The 17,690-nt window shown below is 35.8% G+C and overlaps 1 protein-coding gene across 2 annotated transcripts in view; it reads left to right on the top strand.

Moving 5' to 3' along the window:
* The first annotated feature begins 11,235 nt into the window (after positions 1-11,235).
* Positions 11,236-17,690, top strand: part of kdrl (kinase insert domain receptor like) — a 62,758-nt gene continuing 56,303 nt past the window's right edge. For both annotated transcript variants that reach the window (XM_038303969.1, XM_038303970.1), the window contains exon 1: positions 11,236-11,746. In XM_038303969.1, the coding sequence (XP_038159897.1) occupies positions 11,686-11,746 (61 nt within the window). In that variant the 5' untranslated portion in view covers positions 11,236-11,685. The remainder of the gene's footprint in view (positions 11,747-17,690) is intronic.

The raw sequence follows: 17,690 nt of genomic DNA, 5'->3' as shown, positions 1-17,690 counted from the left end.
AAATCTTTGTCTCTAATAATGCTTTATCTTATCTTTATCAAATTTGCTATCCATATGCATCAACAAAAATGTTGATGTTGGGAGAAAAACCAAAAGTGTTGCGTTTATATTTTTTTTGAGTGTATGTATATATAGGTATTTGCAAATAAGGAGTAAAAATGTATAAAACCACTGTTTCCCCGGCTGTTATGCTCATTAAAAGTCAAGGTCAGGTCGAATTGAATAGTGCAATTTTGACAGCTTTCAGTGTAACCAGCAACCAGTTACATTAAGATAAACTGGCATAAACTCTAAAGTTGGATTACCACTAGTTTGACTTACTTCAAGTTTTAGCCTTGTCAGCCAGGCCAAATGGCCTCCAAATGGTTTTAAGCTTTTTCCTCTGTAGCTAACAAATTATAATTCTTTGTAAAAGTGGTGAGCGGGTTCGTTCCTAATTTAAAACATGAACGAATTGTTTTTCCCATCACAGCTGCAAAAATCAACAAATGGGACTTGGGAGAAAAACATTTCTGAGCCAATCCATGTGCAAAAAACCTGTCCTATGGAACCTGAACAATTTGTTCCAAATCTGAACCCAATAGAACACAAACTGTTGTAATATAGGGTCATGGATAAGGCTACAAACTGCTATTACAACAGTAGATACAATCCCAACAACACCTCCTCTGGAAAGTTCAATAACTTAACTAAAGGGAATGGAATAGGACGCTATTTATTGAACAAGAATGTTAAATAAACTGTTGACATTTTAAACAACATTCACCTAATTGAATTTTCACTACATTGTTTCTAACATATAATAAATACAACACTATAAAAGCAGAACAGGCTTTATTTAGCTAGACAAAATATTTTTGCATATACAAATATAATTATTAATGCTATTTTTTATTTAGGAATACTGGACCTTTACATGTAGGTTCTGTAGCAGTCTTAATTTTTTTAAATGTTCCACTTGACCTGAGGATCTGTAAGATTTCCTAAACTGTACGTACAAAACCAAGTGGCTCATTATGTTTTAATTAAAGCGCTTTATTAACACTATTTTTTTTTTTTGTCACGTTATATTACTATGAGAGGAGCACAGGAACACCTGCTTTGGGAAACCTTCATTATAGGATGAGGAATCAATCCATATATACAGAGCTAATTTTGCCTTAAGGCAGTTTTAACCGTTCATTTTATCTAAATTATCTTTACATGCACCATCATTAATATAAAAACACCTCAATAATAATGCTGTTTGTTAATAAACCTCCTTGGCTCCAATGAAGCCTGTCTTTCGGCTAACGTTGCTAACGATTAGCATGTAAGCTAGGTTACTAAAAACGGGGTATAACACATAAACGTTTCTCCAACAACAGTTAAATAACTATAATTTTAAATGACTCACTTTTCACATTCGATATAAACTTCTCCATATTTGAGGTTTCGTTAAAATTAGATAATATATCAGGTTAAATTACTGTCCCCGTTTGACCAGCAGCACCCCCAGCATCTAAAGCTAGGACAAAACGCTACATTAAAGGGCATCCGTAAATCTTAAATTTTATTATAACTCCCCCCAAAATAAAGAAATGTGATACAGGGATTATTTTTGAGATATTTTGCTACTGCTATTTAGATGATGATGATACTTATAAAGAAGAAATAAATTGCTTTTGTGACTCAACTCTTATTTTTTCAATTGTAGTTATTTTAGGAACAGTGAATGCAGCACGTTTTTTTCTCTCTCTCCCAAATTTCGTGCTCTTTCATATGGAAGAGGATTAGGGCCACTGAAAAAAAAAAAAAAAAAAGTTAACTGATTTTTATATATTATTTCAGTTTAATAAGGGGAAGAAATGTCAGAATTCCTTTTTTCTCAGAATTCTGACTTTAATCTCAGAATTTTTTCTCTTAAAGGGGAATTTCTTTATTTTATTAGGCAACTAATAGACAACTATTGTATTAGGGTTCCCCAGTGATGCTATTTCATTAACTAATGGAAAACCAGAAGGTGATTAAAACAAGAGAGCTAGTTTAGTCTCTAAAACAGATATGGATACAGCTGATGTTAACATGTTTGTTAGCTGTTAGAATTATTGTCAGAATTCTGAGAAAAAAGTCAGAATTCTGAGATTAAAGTCAGAATTCTTAGATTAAAGTCAGAATTCTGAGAAAAATGTCAGAATTCTAAGATTAAAGTCAGAATTCTGAGATTAAAGTCAGAATTCTGAGAAAAAAGTCAAAATTCTGAGATTAAAGTCAGGATTCTGATAAAAAAAAAAGTCAGAATTCTGAGATTAAAGTCAGAATTCCTAGAGAAAAAAGTCAGAATTCTGCGATTATAGTCAGAATTCTGAGATTAAAGTCAAAAATCAGACAAAAAAGTCAGAATTCTGATTTTTTCTCATATTACACTGAAATAAAATTAAAAAATCAGTTAACCTTTTTTTTTTTTTTCAGTGGTCCTAATCCTCTTCCGTAATTTTCGCAGCAAAATACAAGTAAATATATTTTTACTGTTTCTGAAATAAGGCTACCATGGTCTTTACATCACTTTTTGAGATTTTTGCATAAAAATGCCAAAATAATCTGCTGATTTATTTAAGAAAATTTACAGAAAACATCCTCAGAAAGATAAACAAAATTTCTTTAGACTTGGACTTGCTTGTTTATTTATGAAACTAATTAATTGGTATTCAGAAGCAGTTATTTAATTTATTCATGTCAAAAGAAAAATTACACAAAGAGTGGCATTTAATTATTTTAGTTGTATAAATTATGGTTTAAAATTTATTAAAACTCAAAATTAATTTCTACAAATATGTAAACATTTCATGAGAACAAGACATTAGCATAGATACAGTGTTTGAGTGAATAATAGGACTGTGCATAGTTCAGCACATAGTCATAGCCAGATCCAAGGGAGTGCGGACACAGATAATGGATCTAAATGCAGTCTTCAAAGGGTTGATTTAAAAAAAGAATAATTAAAACTTTGGGAGGAGGGTCACAAAACAAATGAAAATGTTGCTTTAGTTGGAAGTCGTGGTCCTTAAATGTAGAGATACAGTGAAGAGGCACCATATCCACACTGTTTGACGTCAAGTGGGAAATTTCCATAAAGTCAGTGAAGATTTCAGGAACAATGTAATCTGCTGGTCCGGTACATTTTATTAAGTCCATATGCAGACAACCATCTAGCATAATCAGGTCAGCTAACAAGATTTGTGGAGGCTCTAATTTTATTTTTTAACAGGACTAGAAATCTGGCTCTTGCCAAGTACAGATTTACCTACTTTAATAACAATGATAACACTGAGCTTAAGTAAACAAATGTAAACCCCACAGAGAATAGAGTACTGTCAAAAATAAAGTACAAGAGACAAAACCTGGGCTTTCTTTATACCTCAGTAGATAAACAGGTGGAAATACTCACTGAACCCTGTATTGTTGCAATAATTCATTCAAAAGAAGACCAGACCAAGTACTAAGCCCCCTACAAAGATATACAATTAAGGCTACATTGTTCTATTACTGGTAAAACTATTTTTAAATTGTTAAATGAATCAATATTAACAGATTTAAGTAGAAATATATGAAAACTTTTCAATGTTATTTGCATTTATCAAGATATATATGTACTATGCTGTACTATTCCTTGCCAGTTTCTAAAAGAGACTAAATATGTGGTACCTCCTCTACAAAAATTTAAATCTAAATATTTTACAAACAAAAAACAACAACATATGGTAAAGGTTTTTAGATCCTTCAAGTTTAACTTGGTCTTTTAACCTCCAATGTATTTTAGAAGTCATCACACAACGTAAAAAAAATCCACTACCTTTAATTTAGATTCTGGCTGATGACAGAGTTCATTTCCTTGATAAATTATTTACTTTGTTTAAATGTTGCTATTTTGGCAAATTTTCTGATAATATAGTCCAGTCATGGCAGAATATGTAAGACTATATGCTGGTGATGATTCTAAGTTATCCAGGTCATAGTATTCCAAAAAAGAAAATGAAAAAAAATCCACTGGACTTTGTTTCCAAGTTTGAAGACGTTTTGCTTCCCATCCAAGAAGCTTTTTCAATTAAAAATGTCAGGAATAGTGTTGAGTTCGAGGCTTTATACAGTAGCCAAACAAAGCCTTGTTTTTGTTTCGAAAACATGCAAATTAAAACAGACGAAGGGGTCCACCCCTTTGGAGTGGGGGTCGTTTGGCTTCTTTTGTTAGCCTGGAATACCCCATACCCGTCTAAGTGTCTGAACACCGACCAACCTTTCAGACACTTATTGTCAATCATTGTGTCATTATGTTTATGTAAGTCCGTCATACGTGCTTGTGCCCATTTTCACTAACTGATGGTGAGTCTGACATAGTGATAAAAATTGTTGATCTTGAAAAGTAAGCTTGTATGAGCGAGGAAAACAGCAACTTTAAAACAGAGCGTGCACGAGGAGAAATGGACTCATGCATGCTCTCGCAAGGGTTTAACAAGATTGTGCATGTCTAATTTTTATAAAAATGGACTTTTGTCCAAATCGTCCACTATACCTTTAATGTAATGTGCTGAGGGAGAAAAATCTTTGGTTTATCTTTCAAAAATGAATAAAAACAGTTTAAATCCTTTAAACATATTTGCCTTGTCATGTGGTGTTAATAACATAATACTTTTATGTACATTTTTTAGCAGCAGTAACTTATTTTTACTTTGAATCTTCACTTCTGACTGAAAACATTCAACACGTCTAATTTAACAAATGATTAGTTTGACAAATTTTTGGTTTTATGACTCATACACTCCTGTCCTTGACCTGTATGTGAAAAATCCACAATTTATAACTCTTTTATCACCTGAGAAATATTTTCACTAATTTAGTGAGCTGTAAATTTGAATCCCTTCAAACAGGATTTGTACAGAGATGAAAGAGTTTGGAAGGTTGTGATGTTAGTTAGACAGAGTTCCTCCACTGAAGAAAAAACGAATCTGCAGGTTCATCTGGGTGAAAAGGAAGAATCCATGCTGTGTGTGTAGAACCAGGCAGTCCCCTATAGTGTGCTTTGAACAGAACCATTTAAAATAAATCACTTCTAATCCACCCTCTCAGCAAGCAACTTCCACCAATTGTTCACTACGAGACTTATCTGTTGCTCCTTGGGCCCCGATGGGAATGTTTCTTTTACTCAACACCTAAATGCTGCAGAAACAGCTTGAAGTTCAACTTTTTTATGTGTACTTCAGTAGTAGTAGTTGTGTTGTTTTTGCTAAAACAGCATATTATTTTTCCCCCTTTTTTTTCTTTTAACAATATTGTTTTGTAGATTTTTTTATATTCAAATTTATATTATGCAACATGTAAGCATCTTTGAAAAAATTCTTGGTGTATTGTGTTCTTCATTGAGAGCAAAATATTATTCATTTTGTTTTATTTTTAAAAAATGACTTCCATTTAACTGTCATAAAACACAACAGATGGTCCCAGTATTCAGGTGAGGGACAGTGGGAAGTTTCGAGATGTTTAATGAAAAAAACAAACAGAACAAAAATAGAAACGGAACGCGGCTGATGTGGATCAGTGGACCTGCAGTGGATGTGGGGAAAGGCGGAGCATTGCCCATCACTGGCACTCTGGTTGTGGGAGAAACACAGGTATGTGACCACGATAATCTGACAGAAGATGATTTTCCATGTGAGTCACTTACCTGGTTTAACAGTTCATTTCATCCTCTTGAGTGAGGCAGGATCAGCCGATGCACGGCCAATGAGATGCGGCGCTGAACGGTCCAGAGTTTCCCCGGTGCAGCAGTCCCAAGGAGCAGGCAGGAGACCTATCCAGGTCAGGAAACAGCTCAGAACTGGACAGTTCTGATATCCAGGGGTCTGTAGCCCAGTGAGGGGTTCCGATCCAAATAGGAACTGACAGATCCAGGTTTCCAGAAACCCACAGAGCACCCAGGCAGGTTCAGAGTTCCATGAGTCGAGCAGCAAGCTCAGACAGACACGCTCAGACTGAGACAGGTGGACTCAGTGATATAGAGGAACAGAGACTAGACATGGTTCCGGGAGAACTGCAGAAATTTACACTGGCTCCATCCAGGAGCCAGGATCAAGGGACTTAAAACTGGCTCTCCCCGAACACCTAGCAGTAACTGAGGGGGCCTGATAGCTGAGCCATATGTAAAGCAGCGGGAGCAGGTGAATAAGATCATTGATATTTAGAGAGCGGGGAGAGTACAACAGGTGACTAAAGTGAGTAAATGGATCAGCTAACGGGGCTGTGATCATGACAATAACCATCTTTATATTTGGTTTGTAATGCGTGATATACTGATAAAGTTTCCTTCTTGAATAAACACATTTAAATCATGAGCATACAAAAGAATATTTAGCCAATACATTACAAGAACTATCATTGAACCTTGGGGAACTCCACAACAAATCGGAATTCTGATTCAATATTTCAATTCTTTCAACAAGAATTGTTTATGAAAATACTATCTGAGCTATGACAGTAAGAGAAAAGAAAAATTATTTATAGGAATTTGTTGTTACATATGCAGTAGTTCAAAATATGTAACGGTAGAAAAGTGAAAAGGGGATAAGCATAAAAAAAAAAAGAACGCCAATATCAAGATATTTGCTATAATTTTCATTGGCTGCAGATATCATTTTTTAATTATTAATCAGTACCAAAAATCAAGGCATGAAATATAAAAACATGGATTATTCTCCCCATGTTTAAAGTTGCAAGTTATCCTTTCACCCTAGGTCTAATTGTTTTCCTAATTTAATTATTGTAAGTGTGAAAAGCATGCTTGCACAATTTTAGAAATTAATCCCAAATTATAAAAAACAAGCTAAGGGCCTAAAATCGGACCTAAAGGGACGATACAAATGAGAATAGAAAATGCTGTTTAGACATACTGGATTAGTATACTTTAGCATATTTGGATCAAATTCTGACATTTTGACTAGGCCACTTCAAACTGTTTGTTTTTGTTTTGAGGCATTTTAAGGTGGACTTTCTGGTGGGCTTTAGATCTTCATTCTGCTGCATAATACTAATCATCTTGAAATTAAGATTTTAAGCAGATGGGTGTACATTGCTTTTTTTCGGGATTTTCAGGCAGAAAGCAGAATTAGCTCTCAAGCCATATAAGGTTAGCTTTCAGAGTGAGCAGAGTGGTTCCATCAGTCACAGAAAGTGATCAGCATTCTGTAACAGCAAAGCAGCCCCACACCATAATACTGCAACCACCATCTTTTAACTATTGCCGAATGGCCTTTTTTTCTGAAATGCTTTGTTAGTTTTAAGTCAAATCTAAAAGGAGGCATGCAATTCAAAAGGTTCCTCCTTTTTTTCTTCCGTCCGCTAAATATTTTCTCCTTAGTTGTAAAGGATCACAAGATATTCTGGAAACTGCGAGACATGCTTTTTAATATTGCTTTGTTAGCATTGATTTTGGCCTTGTAATTCTCTTGCTAAGGCCTAAATTTGCTCAGTTCTTCATGAACACTAACCCTAACTGAGCCAAGTCAGGCTCCTAGTGGTTTAAATGTTGCTTTGGGCTGTTCTATCACTTCCTGTATAAATGTGCAGAGGGACTTTGATGGACCAGCCACTCTTGAGTTGTTCTCTCCATTTGTGGATAATTGGCTAATTACAACTTGGTGTGGTCCAGAAGTATCATAAAATCACTTTGTAACAATTTGCAAACCGTCATTATTTTCTCAGATTAAGGGATGCTGTTGTGCTCTTTTAATTATTTTAGCCCACTTCATGATGTAAGGCTTAGGTATGAAAGTCAAAAACTAAATGAGAAAGAAATTTTCATTCCGGAAAAAAGTTGTTTTTTTCTGGCAACAAGTCCAAAAGTCAGGCTTAAGGCTTTACAAATGTATGTTTTGCTGTTATGGTTTACAGGATTGCCTACAGGAAGCATATACAGCTGTTTAGAAAGAACAATGTGGTCTTGATTAACAGGGGAAACTCTATTAGGGTTGGTTTTGAAATTGGACTGCCCTCCATGCAGTCCAGAGTGTGTCCACAGATAAATAAAAACACTTTTACTAAATTTTTATGGAAAACTTGTTTTGATTTAATCTAATTCTTGATTGGTGCATTTCTATTGTCCTTAAGTGGTTGCAGCTAGATGCTGCATATTGTCTTTTGTGGAGAGCTTGATCTGTTTTGCCATCATCTGTTGGGGTAACAGCATCAGAGCAAAAAACCTAAAAAAAAAAGAAGCTGAACAAGCCGATAATAGCTGGTTCTGTTCTAGGAACTCCTCTAGGATCTCTGGAGATGATCTCACAAAAAATGTTTTTTTTCATAAATTGAAGGAGCCAAAAGTGAGCATCCTCTTCAGAAGATTTGTTAAACACCAACAGAGTCTCTTCAGTTAAAGGCTTCTCCAGATGCGGTGCAAGGCAGTCCACCACCGAACATCCTTCCTGCCCACAGCTATCAACATCTACAACAACCTGAAAGAAAACCATATAAGTTATAACAACAAGCCATTCCCTGCTGGGATCAATAAAGTATTCTTGAATATAATCAAGTTGTTCAATGTTCATTTTTATTTAGAACTGTAAAATTATATCATGTGTGTTAAATTCCAAACTTGACAAAAAACATAATAGTATTCAATACCTTGACCTTAACAACGGACATCCTTCCACAGTTTCACAACAAATAATAGCAGCTGAAACTCATATTTGAAGGTTTATGTTATTTTTTTTTTAACAAAAACAAAAAAAAAAAAACCAAAACTCTATACAGAAGAATGCAGCTTTGAGCATTTTTTTTTTCTAACCACCAAAGTTTCCTTGAGGGATTTTATGAGTCAACAAATTATCCATCTGTGCTGTTAGCACTAAAACTGCACATATATAAATACCGTGGGTGTGATAGCATTGTCCCAAATTCCCCGAAAAAATTGTTTCTGACATTTAATGACTGGTTTCCCATGTTATCTTACCACATTTGACTTCTTCTTAGGTGATTAATAAGCAAAACTCTCTTCCAGTGAACACCCTCCTCAACTCCACTCACTCCCCAAATCGGAGCAGCTGAATGGGGAGTGAATCGGGGGGCTGCAACCTCAGTGGTTAGGGCATAGAACTTGGAACACTAAAGGTTCTGAGTTCGAGCCCCACTCCCACAGACTGCCACTCTGCTTCTTTTAGCAAGACCCTTAACCCCGATTGCTCCTTGGGCACCCCACTATGACAGCCCACAGCTCCCCAAGGGATAAGTTAAATACAGAGATACATTTCTCCAATGTGAGATCAATAAAGTTCAATTATTATTATGAATCCAGATGTGGCCAGAAAATATGAGGGAAGGATGTTCTTATTTCAACAACCACCAACTCTGACCTGCAGTGATTGTTATGGCGATAAAAGAAAAACAATCTGCGGCACATCCATGCGCTGCAGTGTCCTGCAGGACAAAGGAAGATTATTTACTTTGATATAAAAAGCAGTGTATCCTGTTGCTGATGTTAAAAATAAATCCACCCCTTGATTATTCCAAACACTTTGGCAGATTGATTGAATCTAGAATTGCAGGAGTTGTTTGGGTTGTATTGTTTTTCTCCTTCTGTGACAAGATCATTTCTCCTACCTTTAACCTCAGCCTCACAGGGGGTTGACTGTTAGACAGGTCAGAGGTCAGATTGGTAAGTGATCAAAGTATTTCTTATTTCATCTTCTGCAGGAATAAACATAAAGGTATCATTTCTAAATGCATTTATTTACACCAAGCCGGTGACCTGTTATTGCTGTTACAGTAATTGACTATTAGATGCATTTTCTGATTAATTTAGTCTTTGTTGTACATGGCAATTTTTACACATTTTTACAAGCATTTTAAAATATTACCAAAACATCCTGAAAATGCTCAACTTTATCTCTCAGTTTTTTTCTGGAAAATCTAAGATTTCCTCAATGTTCTCTCTTTTTTAATCCTAACTTTTCAATGAAAGCAAGCATATATTTACAATAATTATCAAATCAAACTAATTATGATAACAAGCGAATTAGTTCTTGAATACCAAATGATCAACAGATTGCTGTTGTGCAGAAACCGGCTGCATTTTGGTTTATTAGTGATTTTTATGCGTTTTTAAACAGCCTCATAAATTATTAACATCTCTTTTTTTAATCTGCTTTCATGTGCTACAACCAAAACCATCCATTTTAAAAGTGCTAACTATTTGTGAGGCGGAAAGAATAAACATTTTATACCATAAAAACCTGACATATTTTGCATGCGTCCATGTTTAGGCAATCACATGCACCCAATTTCTATTTTTGTAGGGTGTTTATTTCATTGACCCCAAAACTGCTTAGTTCATAAATATATGAAAATGATTTTTTTTCCTTTGCATGGTATTTTCTTTTAACTCTTCTTTATTATGTTATTTTTATACGGTCCATATTTGTTCTTTTTGCTGCTGTAAACACCAGACTTTCCCCATTGTGGGACAATAAAGGGATTTTCTATTCTATCCTATTGTATTCTCTTTGCAACAGGTTTTTGAGAGTTTGTCTCTCTCAACTTTGCACATTTAGAAACAAGAAATGCATTTATGTTTTGTTTTTGTTTTGTTTTTCTAAATACCTCAAGTTCAGAATTCATTTTTGATGCTTTGTTAAATTTGGAATTGAATTCTAACATAAACATACTTACATCTGAACCCTGCAATCATTGCTCAGTGTAGCTGTTTGTTCATTTATCATTGCTTTTCTCACCATATCATAATATCACCACCTCCAGCAAACAGATGTCTTTGTTCCAAGGTTAAATAGGGTAATTTGATTCACTGACTATACCTTTTAGGGCAATGGACAGGAATATAAACTTCTTTTTCAGTTTAAAACATGGTTTGCTTTAAAAAATACCTTAAACCTGGATTTAAACAAGGAACTGGGCAAATTTAAAAAGCTTCAGCTTATTCTTTATGTAAATTACATTGTTATTCCAGGTAAACTGATAGATTACTATAAGATCTTAGAACAGTGTTAAGTTTGCTCCGGGTTTTATAAGGAGTATGAATAGATCATGTGTGGTAAAGTACAAAATGTATTTATAGTACTTTTACCAACTGATTTATTGTTTTAAGTTTAACCTGATTTGTTTTTTCTTTTTCTATATTTAGTCCTCCTCGGACAGTGTCCTCCCCGACAAAGTGACGTCGCGTCCTTCCTCCGTGTCTCCATAAAACGCTTGTCACGCGTGGACCGTAAGTGCTGCTAAGAGGCTGAAAGGGAGGAGAGTCATCCAAGGCGCGGATGAAAGCCGCGCACTGATGGGTTCTTCTCCGTTACAATCACGCGCATAAAGGAGCAGAAACAGCGCAGTTATTTACCGAGAGTTCTTCCATTTCCCTCCCATTTCCTTGGTGCACCTGTCCCGTTAACAGAGCGGTCCATCCGGCCCCTCATCGCGGGCTCTGGTGTTGGGGTCCCCAGCTGCTGCGCAGGAGAGCTCCCCTGCGTCACAGCCGCTGCAGCCTGAGCTCCTCCACCTTTGTGGATTTATTGGACGCTTTTTTTAAGGATAAAATGTCAATCAGAGGATAATTTGTGTAGGCTTTCTGACGCTGAGACGCATCTAAGAAGGACTTCAAATTGTAAACACAAGATTTGGATTTTTCTTTTTTACTTTCTTTTAGCTGTAAAGATGAAATCTTCCAGCTTCATCATTTTGATTTCCCTCATCTGCTGTTCGACATTAACAGCTGGTAAGAACTTTTTTACACTAATATCGGATTAATAGGTAATTAGTTAATGATTGCTGTACTGGAATTTATTTATTTTTATTTTTTTCTGGTTATTACTATAATACACAAGACTCGGTGAGAGTAAGGCTTTTCATTCTGCTAGTAGTAAAATGTAAATTTAGTTTTCTTAATATGGATTAATATTTTCATGGGAGATTTCATTTAGACATTAAACAACTCAGTGGGACCTCCAGTTCTCACACTCACCACTAGATGCAGTCTTGTCCCTTTGGACACGTCGAAATGTGACAATGTGGAAATCTATTGAACTTGGCAGGTAATCTAGAATGTTTATTTTTTGGTAACAGAAGCAATATTTCAGAATAGTAATAATAATTATAATAACACATCTGTTCTTCCCAGATTATCTCAACACGCGGCTCTTTGTTTTATTTTGATATAAAATAAAGTTTATCCCATGAATTGTTATTTCAAAGTCAGGAAGATAACATTTTAGGGGGTGGAATGGATGTTTAGTGAAAGCAGCAGCTTGATTGTTTGAGAGTAGCTCCTGCAGAATGAAAACATGGATGTTCATCCACCTTGTGCCATAGATAGACACCAAGGCTTCCATATAAACAGCCCATCTAAACAAAGGAAACACTGTTCCCATTTTTGCCCCTCGACTCCCTCCCACACCCACTCACACACACACGCACGCTTTGAGCATATGAAGCTTTTGTTTGCGGTGTTTTTAAGTAGATTTCCTTCACTGTCCACGCACAAAGCGTGGGAAAGACGCACGCAGGAAACGGATGCAGCGACAAGAGGCAGCTTGGAATTGTTCTGGCTAGAAAAGGTCACGCAAATGTGACACGCTACCTGAGCAAAGCAGAGAGAAAAAATGTCTTCCTGTAGCTTCTTGAGGTGATTTTTAGAATATTTCAAACCTGAATTAAAAGACAATGGCAAGAGAGGAAGTTGGGGGCATTGTTTCTGTGAGTTGACTGGTAGAGCCATTAGTTATTTTATAAGGGAGATTCTGCTGATGTGTGTAACAGGTTTGCTGAAGGATAAAATACTGGGATGAGTCATTCTAAATGAACAAAATAAGAACAGAGAAGCAATGACCTCCTATGCATATGGCAATGAAGATAAGTCTTCAATAAAAAAAGTCAGAACATGTAGAAAACTAAAGAGAAAAACTGGACATAACACTGTAAAACTATAAACCTCAAAGTTGTATGAGCTAAGTCTTATTCAGACCTTTTAAAAAAAGGATGCAATGCCAAGCGGTTAACTATTAAATATGCAAAATTAAATATAACAGTAAACAAATTGAGTAATAGCACGCTTCATAAAAACAGACGGATTAAATTTTAGCCTTTTCAAATACGCATCTTTATTCCAGTCAAAAATGTTTTTATAGAAATGTTTCAAACAAATATTTAAAAGGCAAACGATAAACCGAAAAACAAACAAAATCGTTGTTTGCTTTTTCTTCGATACAATCAGCTAAAATTTGCAGATTGATGGAAGCAAACTTGGGTTTAATGTTGTGCATAGGAAAATAAAGCAGAAGACTGAATGATAGATTGATTACCTTTTGTAGAATAAAAAATGCGTTGTATTTTTTAGTTTCATTGGAGTTTTTGAATTAGAAAAAAACAACACACAAAATGATACAAGGCAGGTCATCTGAATCTCAAAACTGTAGCTTCAGATTCAGGTAAATATGCAGATACAATTGTGTGGTAATAGTAGCAAATGAAATGTTAAATAAAATATGATGTTTATGGATAATATTGCCCAGATTGCTTCCACTATATTGCTTAAAGGGATATTGTTTAAAAGAAAAACAGAATAGGACCAAGAAAAGAACCCTGATGGATACCAAAATACACTGTAGTAAGAGGCAAGGATTTTTTACTCAAATGTATATGTAAGAAGTGAAAATTCAGATTTTAGTTTAATAAAATTTCTATTTGTCTAGCTTTTAGATTATAAATCTGAAAATATAGCCTAGTTGATTACCCAGCTTGGATCAAGTGGCAGCAATATTTGAGTGTTCAGCATTATTATGGATGCAAATATAATATTTGTTTATATTGCTACAAGAAAGCTCAGGTAAAATGTGTATTATTATAAAATCCACCCTAAAGCAGAGCGCTGATAGACACCAAAATTCACTGTAGTAGGAGTGTAGAGTAAGATGTGTTATTTTATTTAACTGGAATGAGTTGAATCTGTTAGATAACTGGTTTGAACATGTCCAGAGGGCTACTTGATTCCAGTGACATGTTTAATATTGGTGCTTGATAAACACAGCTGCTTTAGATAGTGTGTAAGTCGCTGACTTTTTGCTCTTAAGGTTAGATTTTGTATTGCAAAAGTAAAACATTCCTGACATAAATTCCTGTTCATGTACCGTAAGTCTGACTTTGTATGAGTTTATAAAGTCACTACTTAACTGAGCTGTTGTGTGAAGAAGAATAATCTGTTTTTTGATCGATGAGATTAAAAAAGAAATCATTATAGGTTTGGTATAAATCTCTTCTGACTCATCTCTTGTTTCTGGCTTGTACACTTGAGACAGACTGTAAAATAGGAGTGACGGGAGGTCAGCCAAGTGCAGAGGGGCTCATTGCTCACTGGTGGTATGTCTCAGTCTGCACTAAAAAATAAAATAAAATAAAAAATAAACCTACATGGATTGTTAGACTTTCCTCTGAAGAGGAAAAATCACTCCCCCACCACAGGACGTCCTGCTCTACAAATTACTTTGGCATGTCTCTGTTCTTATTTGACTATTAGAACATCTGGTCCAAACCAGGCACGTCCATCTAGATGCTTTAAGCAAAATATTTCCTCTAAGACCAGTAGGCAATTTTAATTTCATGGGGCTTCTGTCTGACTACCTGCCCTAATCACACATTATGGAGCAGGAACTCTCTCCGTTTACTTATCTGGACTCCCATGCTGGTTATTCCTGTTTCTCAGCTTATCGCAGCTTCATATAAGCTAAATTGGCCACCCATCATGTCCAGATGTTCATTTATTTTGCTTTTTTAGGAGGAGTCGGAGGCATTTTGCCCCCAAATCTCCAAAGGCTAATATATTTCAAATAAAAAGATGCCTGCAGCTGTAAGATGCTTGCTGTAACCTCGCAGTTGTAAGGGTGTGTGGCCAATTTTTTTACCTTGTGGGGACAGTGTAAGGTCAATTCCCCAGTTTCTTAATAATACACAAACAGGTTGCTTAGAGTTTCTGTCACTCTCTGCCTCCCATTCTCAGACTTGTCTTTAATTTCTTGCAAAAGTACAGAAGAATATCATAAAGCGAGTTTGAACAAGGTAAACATGTTGTCTGATGAAAAACTGTGGCTACAGTTGGTCATCATTTTTCGTAACAGGACGGGAAGCCAAGGGAGATGGGCTGTATTTTCTACAAATGAAAAGGGAACTCCGCAGATTGTTTCCCGCATCTGAAGGGTGGTGTTTTGGGCTTTCCTGTTTCATTCAGTGACTCTTCAGTCACTCTACAGTAATGAGTGGTTTTTATTATGCAATGCTGCAGCATGTTTAGACATCGACGACTTGTGCCAAAAATATTCCCTGTCTCAGAGAACTCTGATTGTGAAACAGCTTACCTCATTTTCTGTCTTTTCCAACAGCTTCTGACATTTTTTAATGTCTATACAACAATTTTTTTGAATGTTTTATTTCTCTTTGGCTAAGTTTTAGTAAAGCTTTGCTGACTAGTAGCTAACATGACCTGGGTCAGTTCCCAGGTCTTGGTTTCTTTTAGACATTACAACAGAAGTCTGTGTGTTTTATGTACATCAAAATTGCATCGAAGTCATTATTGTTGGATTTATGCTTAGAGATGCTTGAATATTCTTCATTCTGATCTGATTATATTTGTTGTTTTATGTGTCACTTTCTGCACTGCATTCAAACACCCTAACAACATGATGCAGCCACCTCCATGCTTCATACTTAATGTTAGTATCTTTTTGTGACAAGGGCACAGTTTAAGTCTCTAGTGATTATGTTCTTTGTCCTTGAGGGCATTTTCAAACTGGATTAAAGCATTTATGATGCTTTTGCATAACAGTTTTTTGCTCTCCGTTTTGCTGTGGGTGAACCTCTTTAAGCAATGCAGTCTCCAAGGTCCTTTACGTTTTTGTTGGGTTAATCTGAATTTTTATCATCATCATCAACATAATTTATTTATGAAGTGCAGCATGGACAGCCATCTCCAGGACACCGTTAGACAGATAATCCTTGACTTTACAAATAGACCCCAGAAGTTAAACTGGACTACTGCTCTAATCAGTTTAGTACATTTAAAATCAATGGGAAGGATGAACCAAAGAATCCAGACAGTCAACATACAGCATGTTAGATTAGCCATTCACGTACCATTTGTACTTGCATCATTATTTTAGCAGATGAAGCGTAAGCAATCAAAAAAAATGTTTCATTTTGACTTTTGTACAATGTTACACAAGTAGGTGGTGTTTGAGCTGCCGGCTTAAAATGCATCCATGGTTATGATTGACATTTTACATGGTTATGATCTACATTTTGTTGCCTTTAATTAGGTGCAAATTGGATTGGAATTTCTAAACTTTCTATTATTTACAATTAATACAAATGTAGGGATATTACAAATTTAAGAAATTTATATCAGTCAATGATAACATACATTGTGAGGGACAAGTTGTAACAGAAACAAGAGCTTGCCTAAGGTTCCTATAATAGATCCACATTGAATGTGTAATAATTGGTTCTAGGGGAAAGCTCATGCGATCTTTGCTGTGTACCTAATACGAAGGGTTTGTCGCGTATTTGCAACAATGAGGGGTTAGAATATTGTTATTTTACAGTGTGTAAACTTTAGAATTTAAAAAAATAAATAAAAATCTGATTTGTTATTCTGATATTAAGTAAACAATATTGTGCAGTCTTGCCTGATCTAGGAAAGAAAACAAATGACTGATTTAATATCAGACAAAGGTTAATTCTTCTTATTAATGCTGTATGTTTAGGTATTTGTTTCATCTCAGCGTACCAGTTCAGCTTCTAATATTATTCGGTTTTAATGTTTTGTTGCCTGCGATAGACTGGTTACCTGTCCAGGCTGTACCCCGCCTCTTACCCATAGACATCTGGAGATAGGCACCAGCACCCCTCGTGACCCCGCTTGGGAAAAGTGTGATGGAAAATGGATAGATTAATAATGTTTTGTTGCTTACTAGAGACCCCATGATGAGTTAACTGGAAATACCCACCACCCCTCTCCTTACTCTGTTTGAGCCAACCCTATCCTCTCTTTTTAATGGCTGTTAATAGCAACCATCTCCAGGGGCCTTTGAACAAACAAAATAAACACAATTTCTGGGATTTTTCAGGCAGCATCCTGGAGGAATGCATCACACAGCTGTTACAGGGGCTAGAAGTGTTGGGTTCTTTGTAAGGTCAGAGCTGGATAGCTGCAGGTGGGAACCTAGGGATAGATGATGATGGGATTTTTTTCCCTCCCTGGTCTTATTTTTGTAATGTTGACCCCCTGTTGCTTTATCCATCTGTATTGCATTACCAAGTAGAAGGCAGGAATTACTAGCCTGACGTAGTCCTACTCAATTCTAGTCAGAATATGAGTCTGATACTGCTCCATAGAGCTGTGATTATGGGGCATGTTTCGAACGAACCAGGAAAAAAAATGCCTCTGCACTCAATTGGATAGACCTACAACCAATAAGAGCAAAGGAGTGCGTGACATATGTTAAGCGACGCATAGTTGTTGTCAACAAAAATCAAAGCGTGCAGTTGCACGCCTAGAATAAGAAGATGAGCCTTGATCGCGTTTCTCGGTTCCTCTTTTAAAATTAATTTGCTGTCGATATCTTCTAGAACAGACCTAATAGCAGAATCTACTCACCTTAACTCTCCAGCGGCAG

This window comes from Cyprinodon tularosa, unplaced genomic scaffold (genome assembly GCF_016077235.1).
Source record: "Cyprinodon tularosa strain WSP-4 unplaced genomic scaffold, ASM1607723v1 ctg522, whole genome shotgun sequence".
Classification (NCBI taxonomy): Eukaryota; Metazoa; Chordata; class Actinopteri; order Cyprinodontiformes; family Cyprinodontidae; genus Cyprinodon; species Cyprinodon tularosa.
Note: the sequence above shows the minus strand (reverse complement) of the source record. Positions and strands in the feature narration are given on the sequence as shown.